Below are 27,501 nucleotides of genomic sequence, written 5' to 3' on the forward strand. Positions count from 1 at the left end.
AAATTATTTATCTGACAAATTATTTGGTTCATCAGAACTACTATTAGTTCAACATCTAAAAATTTGTATCTTAATGATCTCAGATCCATTCCTGACAACTGACTTCATTGAATCCTGGAGTTCCATTATGATGTGAGCTTCAAATCAGACAAATGTTCCATCAGTAAAATTACATTTTCATAGCTACTATGGTCCTGCATCTCTTCAATTGCAGAAGGAGCCTATTGGTACCTGTGCTCATTTTTTTTAGTAGATCTGTCTAATTAATATCACTTCACTGTCCTCTTTGCATGTTCCTGTCACTTGTTAGATGGTGGTGTAGAGCTAATGTCACTGGATTAGTAACAGTGAGACCCATGCTATTACATTTAAGGTACTTGGGTTCAAATTCTATCATGGAACTCAAATTTAAGAATAAATCAGGAACTCAAAACAACAATGATCAATTTTTTATTTGGAATCAATTTAGGATTCTGGGACATAGTATTTATGGTTATTTTGAAAAGCACAGTTTGATTAGAAATAGTCAGCATGGCTTTGTGTAAGCCTTATAGAATTCTTTTAGGATGTGACAAAACATATTGAAGGTAGAGGAGTGGATGTGGTGTATATGGATTTTAGCAAGGCATTCGATAAGGTTCCACATGGTAAGCTTATTCCGTAAGTTAGGAGGCACGGGATTCAGGGACATTTGGCTGTTTGGATACTAAACTGACTGTCCAATAGAAGACAGAGGGTGGTAGTAGATGGAAAGTATTCAGCTTGGAGCTTGGTGACCATTGGTGTTCTGCAGGGATCTGTTCTGGGACCTCTGCTGTTTGTAATCCTTAGAAATGGCTTGGATGAGGAAGTGGAAGGATGGGTTAGTAAGTTTGCCAATGACACGAAGGTTGGTGGAGTTGTGGACAGCCTTGAGGGCTGTTGTAGATTGCAACGGGACATTTTACACGATGCAGAGCTGGGCAAAGAAATGGCAGATGGAGTTCAACCCAGAAAAAGTGAAGTGATTCATTTTGGAAGGTTGAATTTGAATTTGAATGCAGAATACAGGGTTAATGGCTGGATTCTCGGTAGCGTGGAGAAACTGAGGGATCTTTGGGTCAAAGTTGTGACCCAAGTTGATAGTGGTGTAAAGAATGTGTATGGTGTGTTGGCTTTCATTGGAAGGAGAATTGAGTTTAAGAGCTGTGAGGCTATGCTGCAACTCTGTTAAATTCTGGTGACCCAACACTTGGAATGTTGTGTTCAGTTCTGGTCACCTCATTATAAGAAGGATGTGGAAGCTTCAGAGAGGGTGCAGAGGAGATTTACCAGGATGCTGTCTGGACTGGAGGGCAGGTCTTCTGAGGATAGGTTGAGGGAGCTAGGGTTACTTTTCATTGGAGCAAAGAAGGATGAGAGGTGTACAAGATGATGAGAGACACAGAGTGGAAAGTCAGACTTTTTCCCAGGGCAGAAATGACTGTCACAAGGAGGCATAATTTTAAGGTGATTGGAGGAAGGTACAGGGGAGATATCAGAGGTAGGTGCTTCACACAGAGTGGTGGGCGTTGCTGGCAGTGGTAGTGAAGTCAGATACTTTAGAGACTTTTAAGCGACACTTGGATAGGCACATGGAAGATAGTAAAATGTAGGGTATGCGGGGTAAATTGGTCTTAGTTGTATAATAGGTCAGCACAACATAGTGGGCCATAGGGCCTGTACTGTGCTCTACTGGTCGGTTTGTTCTACGTTCTATGTTATTAAAACCCTGGCCCACCTCTTTTCCAAATGCATCTCAATGTTGTTGATTCTCAGTTACCTCTGAAATGGCCTTGCAAGCAGCTCTGTTTGAGGCTGATTAGAGATGGGGAACAAATGCTGATCTTGTCAGAAATGCCCACATCGCAGGAAAGAATAAAATAGTTATCAGTTCTCTTTTGAATGTTAGTATTAAATTTGCCTTAATAAGATAATACCTTAATCAAATCAGTTGAATGAACCTTCTCTGAACTGCTTCTAATTCAGGCATAGCCTTTCTTAAGCGTAGAGACCTCCACACAGTATACCAAATATGGTCTTGCCGATGTCTTGTACTGCTATAACAAAACTGTTACTTCCGTCTTCTGTTTTCCCTTGCACTAAACAAGAAAGTCCCATGTACCTTCCTAATTACTTGCTGTATCTGCATACTAAATTTGATTCATGTACCAGGACACCCGGATGATTTCTCTGCACTGAAGTTTTTTTATGGGGGAATGAGGGCCTCACTGGCTAAAGCAGCATTTATTGCCTTCCCCTAATTGCCCAGAGGGCAGTTCAGAGTCAAACACATTGTGGGTCTGAAGTGACATGTAGGCTAGACCAGGTGAGGATGGCAAACTTACACCCCTAAAGGACATGAATGAACCTGACGGGTGTTCTGACAATTGACACTGGTTTCATGATCATCATTAGACTCTTAATTCCAGATTTTTAATGACTTCAGATTCCACCATTTGCCCTGTTGAATTTGAACCCAGTTCCCTACATTATCTGGGTCTCTGGATAAACAGTCCAGTGATAATAACACTCTGCTATCACCTCTTGTCATTTACTTCCGTTTACATTTGCCCTACTGTTTGATGGGACCTTTACTGAAACTAGAGAATTTAGGAAAAATGCCATTCCATCTACTACCTCTGAACCCACTTCTTTAAGATCCTAAGATCTCAGATTACTTTGCTTCTTTTGGTTCTAATAGTTTGCTCAGTACCCTTTCCCTGCTGATTGTAATTGTCTTAATTTCCTCCCAATCGCCAATTGTACAAGTTCTGGGAATGTTGTTTCTGTCTACACCAATAAAGACATGTACGGAATTTTCTTATTTCCATTTTTAATTCTATAATTTTGCTCTCTGAGAACTGTGACTTTAGTTGTTCATTTTCATTTTTAATAACCTGTAGAATCTCTTATGACTCAGTTTTTATATTTCTTTCTCTCATTGTAATTTTTTTTCTTTATTGTTTAATCTTATAGTTTTTAAATTTTGTCCAATCTTCTGATTTAGCATAAATTTAGCAGAATTAGCGAAAGAACTTCAAATCAATCTGTTCAGAGATATTATTACACAATTCTGGAACTGGTGGGACTTGAACAGCTGGGATTTGGCATAATTGCATGCTTTTCCTTTCCTTGTTACCCACCAACCACTGTCTTCTCCTACAGTATTTCTTTCTCACTGGAACATAAGTTTGCTGAGTTTAATGGAATACCTTCCTAAATGTTTGTTATTGCATGCTGACAGGTCTAGCTTTAACCTAAGTTCCAGTTCACTTCAGCCAGCTTACCTTCATACACTTGAATACCTTATGTGAATTTACAAAAGCCTTCTAGCAAAAGTCCCACAGTCATCAATGCGTAAAATTAAAGTGCATGAGATTAGAGGAGGTGTTTTGAGATGGATAGAAAAATGTTTAGTAGACCATCAGTCGGAATAAATGGATTTTGTTTTCTGAATGGCAGGAACTGACTAGCGGGATACTGCGGAGCTTGTGCTAGGGTCCCTACTGCTCTCAATATATGTCAATGAATTAGATGAGGCAACTGAATGTAGTATGGCAAAATTTGCAGATGATAACGCTGGATGGAAGGGTGAGCTGTGAGGAGAATGTAGAGATGTTGTAGTGTGATTTGGACAATTGTTTGTTTTAACTTAACCTTCTTCTAATCAACCTGTTCAGAGATAATACATACCTTTTGGGGCAGGTGATATTTGAACCCAGGTCTTTCCTTCTGGGGAAAGGGTGCTATACGAGGGCCCTTGGTCAGGTTGAGTGCGTGGGCAAATGAGTGCCAGCTACATATAATACAAAGGAAATTACAGCACAGGAACAGGCCCTTAGGCCCTTTGGCCCTTCAAGCCTGCGCCGATCGACATCCTCTGTCTAACCTGTCATCTATTTTCTAAGGGTCTGTGTCCATTTACTCCCCGCCCATCTATGTACCTGTCCAGATATATCTTAAGAGACGCTAACGTGTCTGTGTCTACCACCTCCGCTGGCAACGTGTTCCAGGCACCCACCACCCTCTGTGTAAGGAACTTCCCATGCATATCTCCCTTAAACTTTCCTCCTCTCACTTTGAACTCATGACCCCTAGTAATTGAGTCCCTCACTCTGGGGGGGGAAAAAGCTTCTTGCTATCCACCCAGTCTCTACCCCTCATGATTTTGTAGACCTCAATCAGGTCCCCCCTCAATCTCCATCTTTCTAATGAAAATAATCCTAATCTACTCAACCCCTCTTCATAGCTAGCACCCTCCATACCAGGCAACATCCTGGTGAACCTCCTGTGCAGCGTCTCCAAAGCATCCACATCCTTTTGGTAATGTGACGACCAGAACTGTATACAGTACTCTGAACGTGGCTGAACCAAAGTCTTATACAACTGTAACATGACCTGCCAACTCTTGTACTGAATACCCTGTCTGATAATGTTGAAGAAGTGTGATGTTATCCACTTTGGTAGCAAAAAAAAGAAAGCAGATTATTATTTGGCTGTAAATTGAGAGAGGTGAATGTTTAATGAGATCTGGGAGTTTTTGTTTATTTATTCACATGGAACACGGGCATGGCTGGTTGGTCAGAGGTAGGTTCTTTACACGGAGAGTAGTGGGCATGTGGAATGTGCTGCTGGCACGGTGGTGGAGTCAGGCACTTTAGAGACTTTTAAGCAACTCTTGAATAGGCACATGGAGGATGGTAAAATGTACGGTATGCAGGGTCGATTGGTCTTAGTAGGATAATAGGTCAACACAACACCGGGGGCTGAAGGGCCTGTACTGTTCTATGTTCTAGGTATTGCCAGTTGCTAATTGGCCTTGAAGTCGGTGGTGAGTTCCTTTCTTGAATCACCGCCGTCCATGTGCTGTTGTTTGACTGACAACGCTGTTGGGGGAGAATTCTAGAATTTTGCCCCAGCTTCAGTGAAAGTAGTGGCAATGTACGTATCTGCTGCCCTTTGTCCTTGTGGGTGGAAGTGGTTGCAGGTTTGGAAGGTGCTGTCTAAGGAGTCTTTGTGAATTTCTGCAGTATATCTTGAAGATCTCTCACACTGCTGCGACTGAGTGTTGGTCATAGAAACTGTGGACGTTTGGGTGTAGTGCTGTTGAGTGGGCTACTTTGTCCTGGATGGTGTCAAGCTGCTTGAGTGTTAGGGCTGCACCCATCCAGTCAAGTACAGCTTGTACAACACTCATGAGTTGTGTTTTTGTAGATGGGCAGGTTTTGGGAAGTCAAGAGGTGTTACTTGCTGTAGTATTCATAGCCTGAGACCCACTTTTGTAGCCACTATGTTTTCTGTGGTCAGTCCAATTTAATTTCTGGTCAGTGGTAACTGTCAGAATGTTTACAGTGGGTGATTCAGTGATGGTAACACCACTGAATATCAAGGGGCAGCTGTTAAATTCTCTTAGTGGAGGTGGCCATTCTTTAGCATTTGCGTGATGTGAATATTACATTTGCCACTTGTCAGCCCAAGCCTGGATATAGGGCAGATCTTGAGGCATCTGATTGTGGGCTGCTTCAGTATCCGAAGAGATCCGCTTCTGATCTTTATGATGGAGGGATGGTCATTACTGAAGTGATGTCCTGCAGCTGAGATGACTGATCTCCAACAATCGCAACCATTCTCCAACGTGCCAGGTAGCATTTCAACCAGTAGTGCAACTGCCCCTGATGCCCATAGATTGCAATTTTGCAAGGACTGGTTGGTGCCACAGTTGGTTGAATGTGGCCTTGATATCAAGGGCTGTCACTTTCCCCTTGCCTCTGGAATTCAGCTCTTTTGTCCGTGCTTGAGCTGAGGATGTAGTGATGTCAAGAGCTAAGTGGTCAGAGATAATGGGAACTACAGATGCTGGAGAATCCAAGATAACAAAGTGTGAAGCTGTATGAACTGGCCTGCTGTGTTCATCCAGCTTCACACTTTGTTATCTTGGATTCTCCAGCATCTGCATTCCCATTATCTCTGATTACAATTCTAACCTCACTGTGAAGCCTCTTCCAGGGATGCCTAACCTGAAGAGGTTACCCTCCTCCCTCCGGACCAACCTCAGGGAATCTCTCTCCCACTGCAACTCTCTTGTCCTATCTTCTCCTCTCTCAATCTTCGGTCCGCCTCCCCCTTATTTCAGAACCCTCTCCCCATCCCCCTCTCTGATGAAGGGCCTAGGCCCGAAACATCAGCTTTTGTGCTCTTGAGATGCTGCTTGGCCTGCTGTGTTCATCCAGCTTCACACTTTGTTATCAAGAGTTAAGTGGTCTTGGTGGAGGCCACACTGGCTGTCAGTGTTCAGGTTATTGCTGAGGTGGTGCTGCTTCATAGCACTGTTTGGTGACAGATTTCATCACTACTGATGATCGAGAGTAGACTGTGGAGGTATTTGGCCAGGTTGGATTTGTCCTGCATTTTGCTTAGAGGACATACCTTGACAATTTTTGATCATGTCAAGTAAATGAGCAGCGTAATGGCACATGAACAGCTTCATTAGTGAAATAACAGTTCTGAAACACAAGCTATCAGTACTATTGCCAGAATCTTTTAGCACACCTAGATTTGAGGGCTGGAACACTGCAAAAACTTTATTGATATCATGTGGTGTAAATTGAATTGGCAGAAGTCTGGCATCTGATACTGGGGGAATACTGGAGATGGGAGTGATGGATCATCCACTCAGCACTTCTAGCTGAAGATTGCTGCAAGTGTTTCATCCTTTTGCACTGTTCCATTGCACTTCTTCCATCATTGAGGATGGAGACATGTATGGAGCTGCCTGCTCCAGTTAGTTGTTTAATCGTCCACCAGTTATGAATGGAAGCTTAGATCTGCTGTGCTCATTGTGGGATCACTTAGCTCTGTCATAGAATCATAGAATCCCTGTAGCGTGGAAGCAGGCCGTTTGACTCAAGTCCATACTGTCCTCAGAAAAGCATCGCACCCAGGCCCATCCCCCATATCCTAAACGTGTAGGCTTGCATTTCCCGTGGGTAATCCACCTATCCTGCACATCCTTGGACACTGTGGGCTATTTAGCTTGGCCAGTGCACTTAACTTGCACATCTTTGTGCTGTGGGTGGAAACCAGAGCCGCCCCCCGAGGATATTCACGTTGACTCAGATTGTGCAAAATCCGCACACTCAGTCGGCTAAGGCGGAATCAAACCGGGGTCCCTGGTGGTGTAAGGCAGCAGTGCTAACCGCCAAGCCTCTGTTGTTGCATTTGGGAATAGAATATGTGATGCATTTTAGAATAATAACGCTGGGCTAATTAAGACCGGCATGTTAATTGCCCTTGTACCACCTTTGATTTAAAGGCATTTAAAACATTGGCTCTGGTACAAGTTTCCCAAATCGTAAACAAAAAATATTCTGCAGTGGTGTTAAATTAGTGTATTTTACTCACCATAAGCTATGAAACTTCAGTGCAAAACTTGAATAAATTAACCTGCAAGGGTAGAGCCAATGTCAGTGAAACTCAGTTTGTTGCACAATGCAGATTTTGGTTTCATATTTCCCACTGATGACTAAAAATTTTTCTGAAGAAGGGTCCAGACCCGAAACGTCAGCTTTCCTGCTCCCCTGATGCTGCTTGGCCTGTTGTGTCCATCCAGCTCTATGCCTTGTTATCAAGGAATTCAAATTGTTTTGCTCCAGATTTTTAAATAGCATCATTTAAAATGGACAACTTAATATAAACGTATTTGACTATAACTGTGCACTTGATTGTCATTGTCTTCCTCGAAGTTGCTAGTCCCAAGTATTATATTTGTGGAAAACCCAATTTGCGGTTCATAATAATGTTGATATGGTTGCCTAACATATAGAAAGTCGTTGTTAGAATGTTAAAAATACTCAACTTACTATTTTTACAAATTGACCTCCTGATTTTGGTCTAACTGTTCGTTGGTAAATTCATCAATGATGCTTAAAATTTAAGGGATTTTCGTGATGAGAGAAGCAACATTTTGTATTTCATCACCTGTATTGTGTTACAGTGTAATATCATCTGATATAGTGCAAGCTAAGAAGATTGAATGTTCTGCCTGATATCCCTCAAACTTGGAATTACCAGTGGCCACCCTTCATTTTCCACACCAGCCAGCTTTGCTTGATTCATCAGTTGATCGGATACTTGCATCTGAGCTATGGTGACTGCTAGAGATTCTTTTAAGTTCTGATTTTTTTAATGCAAGAATTTGGAGACAATTATCCAGTCACTCTAGATTACCTTGTGGTCTAGGGCATACAAAAGTGTTCTATTACTCAGTCCATGGACTAGTTTAAAACACAAATTACAAAAATTAGTTCAGATATTTTTTTTCTACTGCCTACCACTGCCTCTGCTTTCTCATCCCACTGAGTTTTAGTGCGCTTTCTGGCCATTGTTGGATTTGGGTCTGTTCTGGTTTTTACTTTCTTGTAGGAGAGATGTAGTGCTTCTGTGGATTGTGACCTTTGCTCATCTGTGGAAGTAACTTAGTTGAGCTGCACGTACAAAATGTAAAATTAGTTGATATTCTCATTCTGATTTCATATTTGAATGGAAAATTGTATTATCTAGAGGAGAAATTAGTGTTGATACGAGAAACATTTGGCATTTAATAGCAATCAATCCAGTATATTCTTTCCATTTCAGACAATGAAATTGTAGTTTGGTCTTTAGCCTTTTAAAACAGATCTTTTGCTGTCCATTAGTGCAATCCATTGATTTTTCTTTAAAAATGGTTAATGAGATTACAGCACCAAGAAGTTACCTGTTTTGTCAGTTGTATTTATAAATGGATGTCATAAAGGACTTTTTGTTTGTGACCTAATTCACACACTGCTTCTGTCATTTGGATCTCTCAGTCTGCTTAATATATTTGGGGTGAAAGGATAATGGTTGTAATTGATGAATGTGTACCTAACAATCAATTGAACGTGTTATGACATGCACCCTTAAATGGCATTTTGTTGACCATGTAACGTGAGCATTTAGAAACAAACTTGGTTGGTGTAGAGGAAAGAGACTTGAATTGATATGGTGACAACATAATGTACTGACTTATGATAAGCATTTTTTCAGTCATACAATCACTTAGTCATAGTGCTGTACAGTTTGGTAACAGACCCTTTGATTCAACTTGTCCATGCTGACCAGATATCCTAAATTAATCTAATCCCATTGGCCAACATTTGGCCCATATCCCTCTGAACTCTTTCCATTCTTATACCCATCCAAATGCTTTTTAAATCCTGTAATTGTATCTGCCTCCGCCTCCTCCGACAGCTGGTTCTGTACACACACCAGCCTACATGTGGAAAAAGTTGCCCCCTCAGGCCCCTTTTCTTTCCCCTCTCACCTTTAAACCTAAACCTCCTGGATTGGAATAGTCCACCCCGAGGAACAGACCTTGTTTATTCACCTTATCTGTGCCTCTCATGACCTTTAAAACCTCTGCAAGATCAGCTCTCCGCCTCTGTTCCAGGGAACATTTCCCCAGACTATTGAGCCTCTCCATATAGCTCAAACTGTCCAAATCTGGCTACATCCTTGTAAATCTTTTCTGAGCCCTTTCAAGTTTCAGAACATCCATCCTATAGCAGGGAGACCAGAATTGCACACACTATTCCAACGGTGGCCTAACCAATGTTCTGTGCGGTCGCAATACGACCTCCCAACTGTTATACTCAATGTACTGATTGATAAAGGCAAGCATATTGAAAAGCTGCCTTCACTATCCTGTCAACTTAGGTTCTCAATGTTGTCGTCATTAATTTATGCACTGCAAGTTCCAGCAACAGTGAGTGACTATTTTAACTTTTTGTTTTTGCTGATAGTTAAGGGTTTTGAGCATGACATATCAGAATCAGACAGTGGGGTAGCGGTGATGTCACTGTGCTAGTAATCCAGAGCCTTAGGCTAATGTTCTGAGAATGTGGTTTTGAATCTGTCCATGTCAAAAGGTGAAATTTTGTATTCCATAAAATCTGGAATTAAAAACTAACCTTATAGTGATCATTGTCATAGTCTGGTTCACCGTGCCCTTCAGGGAATGAAACTGCCATCCACGTCTGGTCTTGCCTACATTTAACTAAAGGCCCATGCAATGTAATTGACTGTTAAATGCCCAGAAGGCAGTTAGGGATGGAGAATAAATGCTGGCCTATCTAGTGATGCCCACATCACATGAACGGATTAAAAAGAAAATTCCTTGTTCTTCATTGTCAGCTGTGCTTAACTGGTAACAACGCCTCACGTCTTTGACAGGGGATTCAAGAACCATGCTAAAGCCTTTCTGATGTGACGTCAATGCCTTTGTGTATTGCTGAGGAATTGTGCATTTTGAGGTATCATTTCAGATGAGTTGTTAACAAAGGCTTCTTGTGTGGATGTAAAGGTTTCTATCACCCTGTCAAATAGGAAGAAAGCTAAAGTCAGCCAATGTCTCATAAAAGCAAAGCATCTGGTCCTATCTCTCTCTTCTGTTTGTGGAACCTTGTACTTCCTTAAATATTATTCTTCCGTGTATGTCGACACTGCTTTGAACTGAGCAAATTGCTATACCATAAAGATCATTAAAATCATGAGATATATAGGAGCGAAACTGGGCGATTCAGTCCATCAGCTCTGCTCCATCATTTAGTCCTGGATGATATGTTTCTCAATGCCATTTTCCCACCTTCTCCATGTAATCCTGATTCTCTCACCAATCAAGAAGCTATATATCTCTGTCTTAAATACGCTCAATGACTTGGCCTCCACAGTCTTCTGAGCAATGAGTTCCTTGGATTAACTACCCTGTAGCGAAGAAATTCCTCCTCGTCGCAGTTCAAAAGGGTCATTCCTTCACTCTGAGGCTGTGCCCTTGGGTCCAAGTCTTCTCCACATCCACGCTATCCAGGCCTTTTGGTATTCTGTCAGTTTCAATCCTATTCACCTTCATCCTTTTAAATTGCATTTAGTACAGAAACAGAAAAAATAATTGTTGGAAATCTCCATAGGTCTGGCAGCATCTTTGAGTTAATGTTTCAGATCCAGTCTTTCTTCATCAGAACTGATAGTAGCTCGGAAAAGAATGTTTTTTCCACATAGAAGGTCAGACGGGGGAGGTGTGTGGGGAAAGAGAGGAGCAAACAATAGGTTGAGGTAGATCCCAAAGAGAAAACTAGTTGGACAAAGGTGTAGATAAGAGCCAGCCTAGGAGAATGAATAGCTGCTAGTTGGGTATATTAAGTAGCTGACAATGGGTTATGTGAGGTGATGACAAGATATGGGGATAGGAGAAAGCACGGGGAAAGGTGCTCAAACCCTAAAATTGTCGAACTTAACATTAAGTCCAGAAGGCTACACTGTTCGCAAGCAGAAAATGAGATGCTGTTCTATCAGCTAGTGCTGAGCTTCACTGGAATATTGCGGCAAGCCTGTGACAGGCGTTGGCCAGAGAACACGTTGGAGTGGCAGGCACCTGGAAGCTCAGTCTTTTTGTGGACCAAAGGTAGGTGTTCTACAAAGCTGTTTTTGTTCACGAGAATCCTCCCTGGGATCAAAGGCTTGTGTTACAAGTAGTGATTGGCAGAAAGGCAGCCATCATCAAAGACCCATTGCACCCAGGTACTGACCTTCAAAAACTTCCATCAGGCAGAAGACACAGAAACCTGAACACATGTATATGCAGGTTCAGGAGCATCATCTTTCGGGCCTTTGTCAGACTGTTGAATGGATTCTAGCCTCAAATAATATAACCTGCAATGTAACTTGTGTGCCTCTAAGTCTTTGTGATCTTTACATTCTTTGCTTGCTGTGATCTGCCTGTACTGCTCAGAGCTTTTTGCTGTATTTTGGTACACAGACCATAAAATCAATCAATAAAAACTAATTAAGGGCTATGAGGAAAGGCATTGCAGGGTGGACTCAACGGGTGTGAAATATCCATTTTAGTCATGGAAGCGGAGTCATTAGTGATATTAAAGCGACTGCTGGACATGCACATGGACAGCAGTGAATTGAGGGAATGTAGGTTAGGTTATTTTATTTTTGGATTAGGAGTATTCCACGGCACAACATCGTGGGCTGAAGGGCCTTTACTGTGCTGTACTTTTCTATGTTCTATCTGCACTGAGGCTAGTATCTTCTCACCAAGCCACCTTCTACTTGCATATGGAAATATCCTTGACTGTGGCACATCAGAGTCATAGGAACATAGAAATAGGAGCAGGAGGACATCATCTAGCTCGTCGAGCCTGCTCTACCATTCAATAAGATCATAGTAGAAGTTCTCATGGACTCAGCTCCACTTACTCACCTGCTCACTATACCTGTTAATTCCTTACTGATCAAGACTCTATCTATCTTTATAGGCTCATTGTTGATGGATGGTATGTAGCAGTCCGTACAATTGAATGGGATTTGGCATGTAGGAAAATAGCCAAATTCCCTGCTAGTAAACAATAGCCCTTTGGTTTCCCCCATCATGTCCAGTTTCAGTTTTGACAGGACCAGACCTTTCTGCATCTAAAGTCTGATTATTACCAGCTGCAATTGGAAGTGTTGAGAAAATTTAATACCATTAAAACATCCCAGAGTATTTAAGTAAATGGCTCTAGAAATAGTGGATGCATTGGTGATCATCTTCCAGGATTCTATAGACTCTGCAGCAGTCCATGCAGATTGGAGGGTGGCTAACATTACTCCATTATTCAAAAAGGGAGGTAGAGAGAAAACGGAATTATAGACCAGTGAGCCTGATATAGGTAGTGGGGAAAATCTTGAATCCATTGTCAAGGATTTTATGGCAGAACATTTAGAAAGCAGTGGCAGAGTCAGCATGGATTTATGAAGGGGAAGCCATGCTTGACAAATTTGTTGGAATTCTATGGAGATGTAACTAGTAGCGTTGGCAAGGGAGAGCCAGTTGATGTAGTATATTTGGACTTCCAGAAAGCATTTTATAAGTACAGCATGGGAGATTGAAGTGCATGGGATTGGGGAAAGTGTATTGAAATGGATAGGAAACTGGTTGACAGAGTGGAAACAAAGAGTAGGAATTAATGGGTCCTTTTCAAATTGGCAGGCAGTAACTAGTGAGGTGCCACAGGGATCAGTGCTGGGATCCTAACTATTCGCAATATATATTGAATGATTTGGATGAGGGAACAAAATGTAACATCTCCAAGTATGCTGATGATACCAAGTTGAGGGAGAGGGTAAACTCTGACAAGAATGCAGAGATCCTTTGGCATGATCTCGACACATTGGATGTAAGTGGGCAAATCAATGGCAGATGCAGTATAATTTGAATAAATGTGAAGTTATTCACTGGGAAGCAAAAGCAAGAAGGCAGATTACTGAGATGGTAGGAACTGCAGATGCTGGAGAATCTGAGATAACAAGATGTAGAGCTGGATGAACACAGCAGGCCAAGCAGCACCGGAGGAGCAGGAAAGCTGATGTTTTGGGCCTAGACCTTCCTTCAGAAATAGGGGTGGGGAAGGGGATTCTGAAATAAACAGGAAGAGAAGGGGAGGTGGATAGACAAGAAAATAGGTGGAGACGAGATAGACAGGTCAAAGAGCCTGGGGTCGAGCCAGTAAAGCTGAGTGTAGGTTGGGAGTTCGGGAGGGGATAGGTCAGACCAGGGAGGATGGACAGGTCAAGGGGGTGGGATGAGGCTAGGAGGCAGGAGATGAGAGTGGGGCTTGAGGTGTGAGGAGGGGATAGGTGAGGACTAGCTGGTTTTGGGATGCGGTGGGGTGAGGGGAGATTTTGAAGCTTGTGAAGCCCTTTAAGGCAGATTACCACCTGAATGGCTGTAAATTGGGAGAGGGGAGTGTGTAGCAGAACCTGGGTGTCCTTGTGCACCAGTACCTGAAGGTAAGCATGCAAGTGCAGCAAGCAGTAAAGAAAGCAAACCGTATGTTGGCCCTAATTGCAAGAAGTTTCGAGTACAGGAGCTGGGATGTGTTGTTGCAGTTGTGCAGGGCCATGGAGAGGCCAAATCTAGAATATTGCGTGTAGTTTTGGAATTCTTTTCTGAGAAAGGATGCTTTGCTCTCAAAGGAGTGTAGTGAAGGGTTATCAGGCTGATCCCGGAGGTGGTGGAATTGATGTACAAGGAGAGATTGACTGACGAGGTTGGGACTGTTTTCGCTAGAGCTCAAAGGAATGAGGGGGATATTATTTAAAGACTTATAAAGTTCTAACAGGACTGGACAGGGTAGATCAGGGAGGGTATTTCCAATGGTGGGTATGTCCAGAACCAGGGCTCACAGTCTGAGGTGATAATGGGAACTGCAGATGCTGGAGAATCCAAGATAATAAAATGAGATGAAGTGCGTAGGCCCGAAATGTCAGCTTTTGTGCTCCTGAGATGCTGCTGGGCCTGCTGTGTTCATCCAGCCTCACACTTTATTATCCCACAGTCTGAGGATTTGGTGTAGACCATTTAGGATGGAGATAAGGAGACATTTCTTCACCCAAAGAGTTGTCAGGCTTTGGAATTCATTACCACTGGAAGTAGTTGATACAGAAATATTAAATGTGTTTAAGAGGTGACCACATACAGCACTTGAGGCAAATGGGATCAAAGGTTATGGGGGGAAAACTGGATTAGCCTGTTGAGTTGGATGGTCATCTGTGATCATGAAGAATGGTGGAGCAGGCTCAAAGGACCGAATGGCAGCCTCCTGCTTCTTTATTCTATGTTTCTGTGTTTTTATGTTACAGATTCTTCTGGTGGTACCACTGGTGGCATGCCTGCCAATGGGACGCAGCTCAATGCGACTGCATTTACTATTTGGCCTCCTAGATGGTGTTCTAACTTGTAAATTACAGGCACTTTGTTATTGGAGTGTACTGCTGAATTCAGTCTGAGGATATGGGCAGCACTGCTTTGTCCTCTTTAAGTTGACTCTTTTAAGTTATTATGAGTTTCTGTCCGTAAAGGTTTTGGTGAATTCTGCTGACTCCAAATAAATTATGGAAAGTTCTTACATAACATTAACATCCAAAAAATGGCTTGGACAGATGAGGGAGCTGGTACACCTCTAATCACCCTCATTTTATCTTCCTATGGGTGTAACCTAGTCTTGTCACCTTTGTCGTCCAAACAGGTCTCTTGGGACCTGGAACACAGTTCCCTGCTTAGACATTTTTCTGTGGCAGGTATATACCTAATGAAAATGTCCAAAATCTTGAATGTTCTTTATTGGTCATCCCTGTTAGCACATCTAAATAAATGGCGACATGCGGTAGACCTTGTAAAGTGTGCACTGAAAAATTGCACAGGTGGATGACGCCCCAAATGGTAGTCTCATATTGATATGAACTCTGAGAGGTATTGTAGCATACTTCTGGGAATTCTTGTATAAACATAATTGCAAGTAAGTATGACTCATGTCTAGCTTAATAAAGTTCAACACCCTGCAACCAGCTTTGTATGTAACTCCTCTATCTGAGGAATTTCATGCTAATCCAGCTACAACACTGAGTAAAGAATCTGCCTCTGACATCTGTCTTAAATCCATCACCCCTATTTTAAACAAATGGAATTCACCATTTGTTTAAAATAGGGGTGATAGATTTAAGACAGATGTCCGAGGCAGGTTCTTTACTCAGAGTGTGGTAAGGGCGTGGAACGCCCTGCCTGCCAATGTAGTTAACTCAGGCACATTAGGGGCATTTAAACAGTCCTTGTGTAAGCATATGGATAATGATGGGATAGTGTAGGGGGAGGGGCTTAGATTAGTTCACAGGTCGGCGCAACATCGGGGCCTGAAGGGCCTGTTCTGCGCTCTGTTGTTCTATGTTCTAAAATATAAACTGAACTGACCAGTTGGCTTCAAAGTCAGTATGACCGATGCTGTCCATTCTGCAAACTGGACTAATTTGATGATTCGAGATAACAGTGTAGAGCTGGATGAACACAGCAGGCCAAGCAGCATCTTAGGAGCAGAAAAGATGACGTTTTGGGAGTAGACCCTTGATTAGAAAAGGGGGATGGGGAGAGGGTTCTGAAATAAATAGGGAGGAGGGGGAAGCGGATCGAAGATGGATAGAGGAGAAGATAGGTGGAGAGGAGGCAGAAAAGTTAGAGGCGGGAATGGAACCGGTATAGGTGGAGAGGTAGGGAGGGGATAGGCCAGTCTGGTGAGGACGGACAGGTCAAGGGGGTGGGATGACGTAAGTAGGTAGGAAATGGGGGTGTGGCTTGAGGTGGGAGGAGGGGACAGGTGAGAGGAAGAACAGGTTGGGTGGGGGGGACAAATTGGGCTGGTCTTGGTTTTGCGATGCATAAGAGGGAGGGGAGATTTTGAAGCCTGCGAAGTCCACGTTGATACCATTTGGCCGCAGGGTTCCCAAGCGGAATATGAGTTACTGTCTATCCAGCTTTGATCCGCCTCTCCCTCTCTCCCTGTTTATTTCAGAACCCTCTTTACTCCTCCCTCATTTCTGATGAAGGGTCTAGGCCCAAAACGTCAGCTTTTCTTCTCCTAAGATGCTGCTTGGTCTGCTGCGTTCATCTAGCTCTCCACGTTGTTATCTCAGATTCTCCAGCATCTGCAGTTCCTATTATCTCTGATTTGACTCCTTCACTTTCCAGCCTTCTGATTTCTGCTTCTACTTTTGCCTGTAAGGCAAATGGCACAAGGCGGGCCATACTGAATCATGGAATCCCTTACATGCAACATGCAAGGTGGCCTGGGCTCCTCTGACCATTCCTTGACCTTCCTGAAAGGTTTATGGGTATTTAAACCAGAATTTCATCCAGGCAGCCATTTTCGTATTGAAAATTGTTGAGCCAACCTAGGGCGAATTCAGAGTTAACGTTTCGGGACTGAGTTATGAGGAAGGGTCACAGGACCTGAAACGTTAACTGTGTTTTCTCCTCCACAGATGCTGCCAGACCTTTTCCAGCAACTTTGTTTTTGTTCCTGATTTACAGCATCCATAGTTCTTTTGGCTTTTTTTAGGGCAAATTCAGTTGAGAGATTCACCAATCAAACTTGGTCCTGAGTCTTTTACTGTAATCAGTGGCAACTGAACCAGCTGCTTCTCATAAGAGACGAGAACCAAAGTTGCCCCTTTTTTTTAAAATGTAAAGGTTTCCCAGTATAAGTTCTTGATCTTGCTGAGGTCTTGCACAAATTAAGGGTTGAGCGATTTCTAATTTTAAAAAAATGGTTCTGTAGTCACTGATACTGCTGCGCTAATATTAGAACTGGATGGATGAACACTTAACCAAACTTGTTTTTTTAGTTCTGATTTGAATATTGCTCGACATTTAACTGTTCTAAGCCACATGTAGGTGGACTTTCTAGGGTATGCAGTCTCCTGTAGACTGGCCGATGAGTTCTCTCACTTGATTTGGGCTGAGGAGGACTTTCTTTTGTTTGTTCTTTTTGTGCTGTTGTGAATCTGCATACCAGCAGTAACTATAGTGGCTCGCCGGCCTGGATTCTGAATTTTAATCATTTGACCAAGGCTTTGCTTTGTTTTTGGGTTTTGCTAGGGGTTGACCTAGACTCCCTCTGATCAGGATACGCTATGTAATTGCCTTCACTCAGGTGTTGTTTTCCAAGTTTAATTTGACTAGCAAGGATCTCCACTTCAGTTGGAATACCCGACAACTCAAATGCTCCAGTTGCCACATTTTCTAATAACAAAGCCAGTTGTTGTGCCTATTTTGAAGTCCAGTTGGGCTTCAGCTTGTCTGTGCTCTTGCATGGCTATATAATTAACTCCCCCATACCAAATAGTCACTTGATGTAATTTAAGTTAAACCAAAATTCCGTGCATCTACCAGTCATCTTAACCTCATCAAAATTCCCAACAGGGATTCCCCTGATTCTCAAATTGCTGAGTAAAAATGATAGCGTCTCAATTAAAGGAGGCTTGGGTTCGCAATATTCCTTAACTAAATGTGTCAACTCCTGACAGGTATTAGTATCTGGTGCCTCAAGGAAAGTTAGGCTTCTAATAACAGAGGGAGGTGCGGGTCCGCAGGCTGTCACGAGAATTACTTGTTCGGGCAGACAAAAAGCAGTGCCATTTGTTGAGGGAAAACAAAACGCATTTTTTTTCCACATACTCAGTCTCCAATAGGGTGGAACAAGTCGAGCTCCCCAAAGAACGGCATAATGACAAAAATGCTTATCCCAACTCAAAGACAACTGCTGTGAGCGGGTTTCTTCAGGAACATATTTTACTCTTGTCGCCACTGAAATAACTCAAAGCTGGTATCCTGTTACTAAGTTGCCCTTTATTTACATGTGGGAAGTTTTTGACTCTTACTGCCTTGTCAGAGTCAGCAACCAGAGTATCCATCTCTGACATTCCTGTTTATCTGTCAGCAAGGGCTCCCTGATTGTGGACTGGTAATCTGGTCCAATCAGGGAACTCATTCTGTGAAGTTCACCCAGCTGACCTTTTCCAAACATTGCACGCTGAATAGCCTAAGTTAGTCATAAACCCCACCTCTTCCTCCGTTACAATGACTGTATTGGAGCCGCCTCATGTTCCCACGAGGAGCTCGAACAATTCATCCACTTCACCAACATCTTCCACCCCAACCTCATGTTCACCTGGACCATCTCCAACACATCCCTCACCTTCCTGGACCCCTCTGTCTCCATCTCAGGCAACCACCTAGAAACAGATATCCATTTCAAGCCCGTCGACTCCCACAGCTACCTAGAATACACCTCCTCCCACCCACCTTCCTGCAAAAATGCCATCCAGTATTCCCAATTCCTTCACCTCTGCCGCATCTGCTCCCAGGATGAGGCATTCCACTCCAGTACATCTCAGATGTCCTTGTTCTTCAAGGACCACAACCCCACCGCGGTGGTTGAGAACGCCCTTGACCATGTCTCCCGCAACTCCTCCCTCACACCCCGTCTCCGCGATAACCGCCAAATGAATCCCCCTTGTCCTCACATACCACCCCACCAACCTCCGGATCCAACACGTCATCCTCTGACACTTACGCCATCTGCAATTTGACCCCACCAGCAAAGACATTTTTTCCATCCCCACCCTTGTCTGCTTTCCGGAGGGACCACTCTCTCTGTGACTCCTTTGCCTGCTCCACGCTCCCTCCCAACCCCACCACACCCTGCACTTTCCCCTGCAACCGCTGTAAGTGCTACACTTGCTCCTATACCTCCTCCCTCACCCCCACCCCAAGATGACTTTCCACATCAAGCAGATGTTCACCTGCATGTCTGCTAATGTGATATACTGTCTCCGTTGTGGCCTCCTCTACATTGGGGAAACCAAGCGGTCGCTTGGAGACCGCTTTGCAGAACACCTACGCTCGGTTCGCACTAAATAACTGCACCTCCCAGTTGTGAACCATTTCAACTCTTTGCCCCCTCCCCGGCACCCCTCCGATTCCTCAGACGACCAGTCCATCCTGGGCCTCCTGCAGTGCCACAATGATGCCACCCAAAGGTTGCAGGAACAGCAACGCATATTCCGCTTGGGAACCCTGCAGCCCATTGGTATCAATGTGGATTTCACAAGCTTCAAAATGTCCCCAACCCCTACTGCATCCCAAAACCAGCCCAGCTCGTCCCCGCTTCCCAAACCTGTTCTTCCTCTCACCTATCCCCTCCTCCCACCTCAAGCCACACCCTCATTTCCTTCCTGCTAACCTCATCCAGTCCCCTTGACCTGTCCGTCCTCTCTGGACTGACCTATCCCCTCCCTACCTCCCCACCTATACTCTCCTCTACAGGCTCCATCCCTGCCCCTTTAACTTGCCTGCCTCCTCTCCAACTATCTTGTCCTCTATCCATCTTCAATCTGCCTCCCCCCTCTCCCTATTTATTTCAGAACCCTCTCCCCATCCCCCTTTTCTGATGAAGGGTCTAGGCCCAAAACGTCAGCTTTCCTGCTCCTAAGATGCTGCTTGGCCTGCTGTGTTCATCCAGCTCCACACTTTGTTATCTCAGATTCTCCAGCGTCTGCAGTTCCCATTATCTCTGAGCCTAATTCAGTTCCTATGTTTTATCGCTAGACTAAGAATCCATGGACATGGGTATTGTTCTGGGGACCTGGATTTGGATCCTGCCATGAATTAAATTTAAAGAAAAAAATGTGGAATTAAGAATTGAATGATTGCCATGAAACTGTTCTTGGAAGAACCCATGAGGTTCACGAATTCCCCTGCTAGGGAAGCAGGCCTTATCTGGTCAAACGTACTGTGTTCCCACACCCACCATGCTGTGGTTGACTGAACGACCCTCTGGGCAATAAATGCTAATGACTGAGTACTGTCTATATTTTGTGAATGCATTTTAAAAAAAAATACAGTTTGTAGACCCTTTTTTTGCAAAATTTTTTAATTTCTTCCTATTTATTTACGGGATATAGCCATTTGCTGCCTGGGCCATCATTTCTTGACCAACCCTCATTGCCTAGTGAACAGGTAAGAGCCAGCCATATTAATGTGTCATGGACTTACACGTAGGGCAGACCAGGTAAAGAATGCAGTTGCCTTCCCTACAGCATATACGTGACCAGATGGGTTAAATCTCTCGTGATACTTCTATCATTTTCCCTGAAGAAAATAGGGAAGAACATGGCAGTCCTGTAGATTAACTGGATTTTTGTTTGTATAATGCAACTTTGCTTTAATTCGGTGCTAATATATATTTTGAATGGCAACATGAGTAATTATTCTTCATTTGCAATTTATTGCCTGTCACTTTTCCAAATCATTAAAAGTTGTTGACAGCTCAAAACAGCAATAGTTTCAGAGCCTGCAAGTAAATCTTTCCATGTAAACTGCTAAGGAATGATCAACTTTGGAAAATGCATATCCAATTACATGATGTGATTTTCTGACTCAGTTGAAGAAGAAAATCTAATTTATTTGAACAGGGGTGTATGCCCCATTATCGTAATTGTTAATGTACATTTTAGATTTCTGTACCGTGTGGAAACAGGCCCTATAGCCCAACAGGTCCCCACTGCCCTTTGCAACATCCCACCCAGACCCATCCCCCTAAAACCCACTCACCCCTGAACATTACGGGCAACTTAGCACGGCCAATCCACCTAGCCTGCACGTCTTTGGACTGTGGGAGGAAACTGGAGCAATCGGAGGAAACCCACACAGACGTGGGGAGAATGTGCAAACTCCGTACAGAGTGTCGCCCGAGGCTAGAATTGAACTCTGGTCCCTGGCGCTGTGAGGCGGCAGTGCTAACCACTGAGCCACCGTGCTGCCCCTAAGAACTCTGGGGTGTAGGCCATCAGGGCTTTTTAATTATATGCAGGCTGTTCCAATTTTTTTTTGGGGTGTGTAGATTAGATTTTTATTTTTATTTTGCCCTGCTCTGGTTTACTAGGTATTGCCATACCTGGAACAATAAAACAAGTTAAAATTGATTGCTTCTGCCCTGAAGCTGAAATTCGCTGATTTCTTTTTTTAATGTTCGTTCAACTCCTAATCCTCAATTTGTCTTTGCTCATCATTGCATAACTTGATACTGAATGCCTCAGAGAGTCAGTGACCTGCAGCAGCCGATATGAAATTATACTTCAAAGGCATAGATCATTGCTTCAAATTTGAATATGACTGTGTGTTAGAGGTATAATGCTGTTGTTATTATGACTTGGCTGAGTTGTAGTGATCATTTAATTAGTTCACAATTTAATTATTTCTGCACTTGGCAACTGTTTGAAATCTGAGCAAGAGGAATTTGCTGGTAATCGCTTTCCACTATTTCCAATAGTATGTAGACAAAAAGTTTAACAAAAACAAGTGTGGATTCTTTTACAGTCTGAAATGGGAGAATAATGGAAAAAATGGAAATGGTGAGCAATTAGACCTTTCAGTGTCTTCTGTGAAGAAAGAATTTTGCAGAAGTATGAGGGAATCAAGGGTTTTGTGGGAAGAAGGGATTGGAGAAATTAATATGAATAATTTTAAAAGTACTATAGAAATTAATGGGGATTGAGAAGTGTGGAATCCCAGGGCTCGGTAATCTATACACCAGGATTCTAAACGACAGGTCCATGGAAATAGTTGGTTGTCGTCATCTGAAATTCTGTAGATTATAGAACAATCCTGGCAGATTGGAGATTGTATTTGCCAATCTTGTTGTTTAAGAAAGGAAGAAAAGAACTTGAAATTAAGATAGCCAATCTAAGAGAACGAATGAATCAAGTAATAGAGAAGATGCCCTTTTGGCTCATCAGGTGAGGACTGCCAAAAATATATAACCACCGACATGAGCCCCACTTTGTGGAACTAGATGAACAGCCTTGAATATTATGATGATCAAATCCTTGAACAAGTACTTTTAAAAAGGCTGAGGTTCCCCACCCAGGCACTGCATTCTGGACACCACTGCCCTCTGGGTGATAAAGCTTTTTTTTAAAATTCCCAGTGAGCCTCCTGCCTTTCAGTTTAGAATTGTGGTTGGGAAAATGTTGGAGCCTATTACAAGGGATTTGATAATGGGACACTTTAATGCCAATTCTCAAAATCAAAATGGTCTCATTGGAGGAAAACCCATTTGAGTTTTAAAGGACATAACTAAAGCTATAGAGTCTAAAGTAGAGAAAAGACACCTCGACCTATTGCGCTTCCACTGACTTATCTACACAATTCCCACTTTGCAGCAGTTGACCCATCAAATGTTAATACATTTCAGATGCTCAGTCACATTTATATAAGGTTGTGAGGTCTCCCACCTGTAATACCCTCCCAGATTCTCATCATGCTGTGGGTGAAAATCTTATTCTTCTTCAAAATCCCTCTAAACCAACCCACTTCACCTTTCAAAATCCTGCCCACTCATTACTGACCCTTCAACTAAAGGGCTCCTTTCTGGGCACCCTGTATATGACCCTCCTATTCTTATACGCTACAAACAGGTCTTCTGTTGGCCACCTTTACTCTAAAGAAAACAACACAACCCTATCGACCTCTCATCGTAGCTAAAATGCTCCAACTCGGGCATCATCCTGATGAATTTCCTCTGCACTCCCCTCCGCTGCAGTCACATCCTTCCTATTCTGTGGTGACCAGAACTGCTCACAGTACTGCAGCTGTGACTTAACTACAGTACTATACAGCTGACGATAAACCTCTTACTCTCATTATGTATACCATGACTGTTGAAAGGCAAGTGTTGTTTATGCTGCCTTAACCACTAGATTAACCAGTCCAGCCATCTTCAAGAATCTTGAGTAATCACCCCAAGATCCTCTGTTCCTCTGAGCTTTCTAGTGTCCTGCCATTCATTGAATGGATCTTTTACATATTGAAAGTGCATCATCTCACACTTTTCAGTGTTGAATTTCAATTCATCAGATTGAAACCGATTTCAAACTGATCATAATAAGTAGATTAGCCCATCTGTCTTCCAATCAGCTTCAAATTCCACGACTTTCTGCCTCACTACCCGGCTAATCTATTCTGTCATCTGCAAACTTGCTTACCATCTCACCACATTCTCATCTCTATAGTTTATGTACATCACAAAGTATAAAGGGCACAACTCTGATACCTATTGTAGACCACTAGTTATGAGCCTCTAGTTACACAAACAACCTTCTGCCACTACCTCTGTGTGTTTTACTACCAAGCCAGTTTTAAGAACATTGAACAGAGAACATAGAACATTGTAGCACAGTGCAGGCCCTTTGGCCCATGATGTTGTGTCGACTTATTATCCTACTAAGATCAATCTACCCTGGGTACCCTACATTTGACTATCCTCCATGTGCCTATCCAAAAGTCGCTTAAAGTCTCTAATGTATCTGACTTCACTAACATTGCAGGCAGCCATTCCACACTCCCACCACTGTGTGAAGAACCTACCTCTGACATCTCCCTGATAGCTTCCTCCACTCACCTTTAAAATTATACCCCCTTGTAAGAATCATTTCCACCCTGGGAAAAAAGGGTCTTTGACCATCCACTCTGTCTCTCATCATTTTGTAAACCTCTATCAAGTCACCTGTCATCCTTCTTTGCTCCAATGAGAAAAGCCCTAGCTCCATCAGCCTTTCCTCATGAGACCTGCCCTCCAGTCTATGCAGCATCCTGGTAAATCTCCTCTGCACCCTCTCTAAAGCTTCCACATCTTTCCTTTCAGGTGACCAGAACTGAACACAATATTCCAAGTTTTGGGTCACCAGAGTTTAATAGAGCTGTAGCATAACCTCATGGCTCTTAAACTCAATTCCCCTGCCAATGAAAGACAACACAGCGTTTGCCTTCTTGACAACCCCATCAACTTGGGTTGCAACTTTGAGGGGTCTGTGGGCATGGACTCTTACACCCCTCTGTTCTTTCACATTGCTGAGAATCCTGCCGTTAACCTGTATTCTGCATTCAAATTTGACCTTCCACAATGAATCACTTTGCACTTTTTGGATCCAACTTGTGAAATCACCCTGGATCTTATGTGCTTTTACCTTCTTTATCAGTCTGTCATCTGGGCACTTGTCAAAGGTTTTGCTGAGATCCACATGAACTACACTATCTTCATTTACGCATCTGGTCGCTACCTCAAAAAAAGTCGTTTGTTAGGCATGACCTGTCTCTCTGACACAGCCATGCTGACCATCCATGATCAAACTCTGCCTGGCCAAGTGGAAATAAATTCTTCTCTTCAGAAATTTCTCCAGTAGTTTCTCTGCAACTGATGCTAGAGTTCAGTGGTCTGCAATTCCCTGGTTTACCTTTGTCATGGTTCTTGAAAAGTGGAACTACATTAGATGGCCTTCAGTCTTCTAGCACCTCCCCCTGTTGTCAGAAAATATGGGTTAGAGACCCTGTATTTTCCTCCTAGTTATGTAATACCTCTTTTGAACACTGTCCATTGCCTAGGCACATCTGTGCCTTTTTAATGTATTTTCGCAATGTATCTAACCAGCCTTTTCCCATTTTAAATTTAACATCATCCGTTCAGAATGAGCCAATTCACTTTTAAACACAGTGCAAGTTTTGTTAATATTGTGATCAATATTGTAATCAGATTGTTAATTGACCCGTTCGCATTACTTAATAATAGATTTGAAATAGCATATTCTGTAATGACGACAAAATGTGGAGCTGGATGAACGCAGCAGGCCAAACAGTATCTTAGGAGCACAAAAGCTGACATTTCAGGCTGAGACCCTTCATCAGAAAAGGGGGATGGGGAGAGGGTTCTGAAATAAGTGGGGAGGCAGATCGAAGATGGATAGAGAAGAAAATAGGTGGAGAGGAATATTTCCCCCCCCCCACCCCCGCAACCCAAAACTAGCCCAGCTGGTCCGCACCTCCCTAACCTGTTCTTCCTGTCACCTATTCCCTCCTCCTACCTCAAGCTGCACCTCCATTTCCTTCCTACTAACCTCATTCTGCCCCCTTGACCTGTCCATCCTCTCTGGACTGACCTATCCCCTCCCTACCTGCACTCCCCTCCACAGGCTCCATCCCCACCCCCTAACTTGTCTGTCTCCTCTCCACCTATCTTCTCCTCTATTCATCTTTGACCCACCTCCCCCTTGCTCCCTGTTTATTTCAGAATCCTCTTCCCCCTCCCCCATTTCTGATGAGGGGTCTAGGCCCGAAACGTCAGCTTTCCTGCTCCTGAGATGCTGCTTGGCCTGCTGCGTTCATCCACCTCCACACTTTGTCATCTCCGATTCTCCAGCATCTGCAGTTCCCATTATCTGTAGCATATTCTGTAGTTGGCTTCTGTGGTTAGCAGAGATGAAACCAATTTAAACTAAATGGGTCATTTTTGGAGTGGAGGGCGGTTACTACTACTGCACTGATTGAATCAGTGCTTTGGTCTTGGTCATTGAAAATATATATCAATGGTTTTTGTGTAAGTGAATCACATGTGTAACATTTCCAAGTTTGCAGATGTCATCGATTTGTTGGGTATCTTGAATGGTGGGAGGAGTCCACAATAAGGGATCATGGTTTCATTTTGCACTGAGAGAAGTTTTTTTCATATAGAGGACAGTGAACCTAAAGAATACACTGTCTCAAAAAGGCTATGGATGTGTACTTGTTGAATATACTTGAGATAATTAGATCCCTATGAGTTAAAGGCTCCAAACTGTATGGAAAGAGCACAGGTCAGCTGTGATCATGTTGAACAGTGGTGAGGCTTCTGGGTTGAATGATGCATTCCTGCTCCTGTTTGGCTGCTTCATCAAAATAATCAATTTATTTAGAATCAGAGTAATATGGCATGAAAACAGGCCCTTCGGTCCACACTGATTGATGGTGCCCACTTAGCTAGTTCCAATTGCCCGCATTTGGTCCATATCCTTCAGACCCTTCTCATCCATGTACCTAACCACATATGTTTTGAATTTTGCTATTGTACCTGCCTCAACCACTTTCTCCAGCAGCCCATTCCATATATGCACTGCTGTCTGCGTGAAGTTGCCCCTCAGGTCCTTCTTTAAATCTATCCCCGCTCACACATTTTAAAAGGATATTTCATAGACATATGTTCATAAAATGTCAAATTTACTGTTTCAGCCAAACATGACGACCGCAACCTCGCCCATTCTGCTTAAGTGGGATCCCAAAAGCCTGGAAATACGTACTGTGACAGTGGAACGATTACTAGAACCATTGGTTACACAGGTAAGAGATTCAGCCTTAGATTAAATAACTCCCTCCCCAAATCAAACTTCAAAAGACCTACCACATTTTTTTTGTAAAATAACACATTTAGTGGTGTGAATTATGTTCACTTGGCTTGTGACCTCATTCTGCCCTTGGCTCAAATGTGTATAAGCTGAATTCACTGGGGTTGGGTGAGAGGAACTGCTTTTTACAGCAGGGCACCATTTGACTGCATTTGGCAATAAGGGTGCCCTGGAAAATTTGAAGTCTGAGTGAGCTGCCAGTTTAAAAGCATGTGTGGGAAGCTTTTTCACTGGCTGTTGCCAAACTAAATACAAAGGAACGTGGTAATGGTCCGTTTGGTTAATTACCTCAGGCTCAGGAATACTTGTATTCCTTCAGGCAGTGTCATGGGTTCATTGATGTTCAGTTGCTTTATAAGTGATCTTGTCCCCATCATAACGCTGCTGATTCCAGAAGTTCACTTGCATTTACAACTCATTACAAACCAGTCTGTGCCTGCATGCCACAAAATATACGTCTGCAAAACCTTCGATTAATGCCATCTAAGTCAATAATAATAATAGCCTGACCTAATGATTTGGACCAGTTCCGTGACTATTTGTGATACTGGCATAATTTTTACACATTTCACAGAAACTAAATTTATTGTAAAAATTGCAAATGAAATGAAACTTTTTTTTGAAAAAGTTTTCAGTTGATGTACTTTTGGATACCAGCTTGCAACGCTGGTCCAATGCCAGTTTTATGTCCCTATGTTAACAAAAGTTATCCTTTTTCAGTCTTCCTTTCTTGTGCACTAAAACATAAAGAATGACCTCTCGTTAACCCTTGCTAGCTGCGAGCAAAATGTGCAGGAGCAGAGACATCCTCAACTCCAA

General features: G+C 43.0%; 1 protein-coding gene across 5 annotated transcripts in view; it reads left to right on the forward strand.

Annotated features, from left to right (window-relative positions):
* The window catches only part of ctnna2 (catenin (cadherin-associated protein), alpha 2), a 1,331,223-nt gene that overhangs the window by 96,188 nt on the left and 1,207,534 nt on the right, over nt 1-27,501 (forward strand). For all 5 annotated transcript variants that reach the window (XM_059650313.1, XM_059650312.1, XM_059650318.1 and 2 more), the window contains exon 2: nt 26,510-26,617. In XM_059650313.1, the coding sequence (XP_059506296.1) occupies nt 26,516-26,617 (102 nt within the window). In that variant the 5' untranslated portion in view covers nt 26,510-26,515. The remainder of the gene's footprint in view (nt 1-26,509; nt 26,618-27,501) is intronic.

Source organism: Stegostoma tigrinum, chromosome 1 (assembly GCF_030684315.1).
Source record: "Stegostoma tigrinum isolate sSteTig4 chromosome 1, sSteTig4.hap1, whole genome shotgun sequence".
In the NCBI taxonomy this organism is placed as follows: domain Eukaryota; kingdom Metazoa; phylum Chordata; class Chondrichthyes; order Orectolobiformes; family Stegostomatidae; genus Stegostoma; species Stegostoma tigrinum.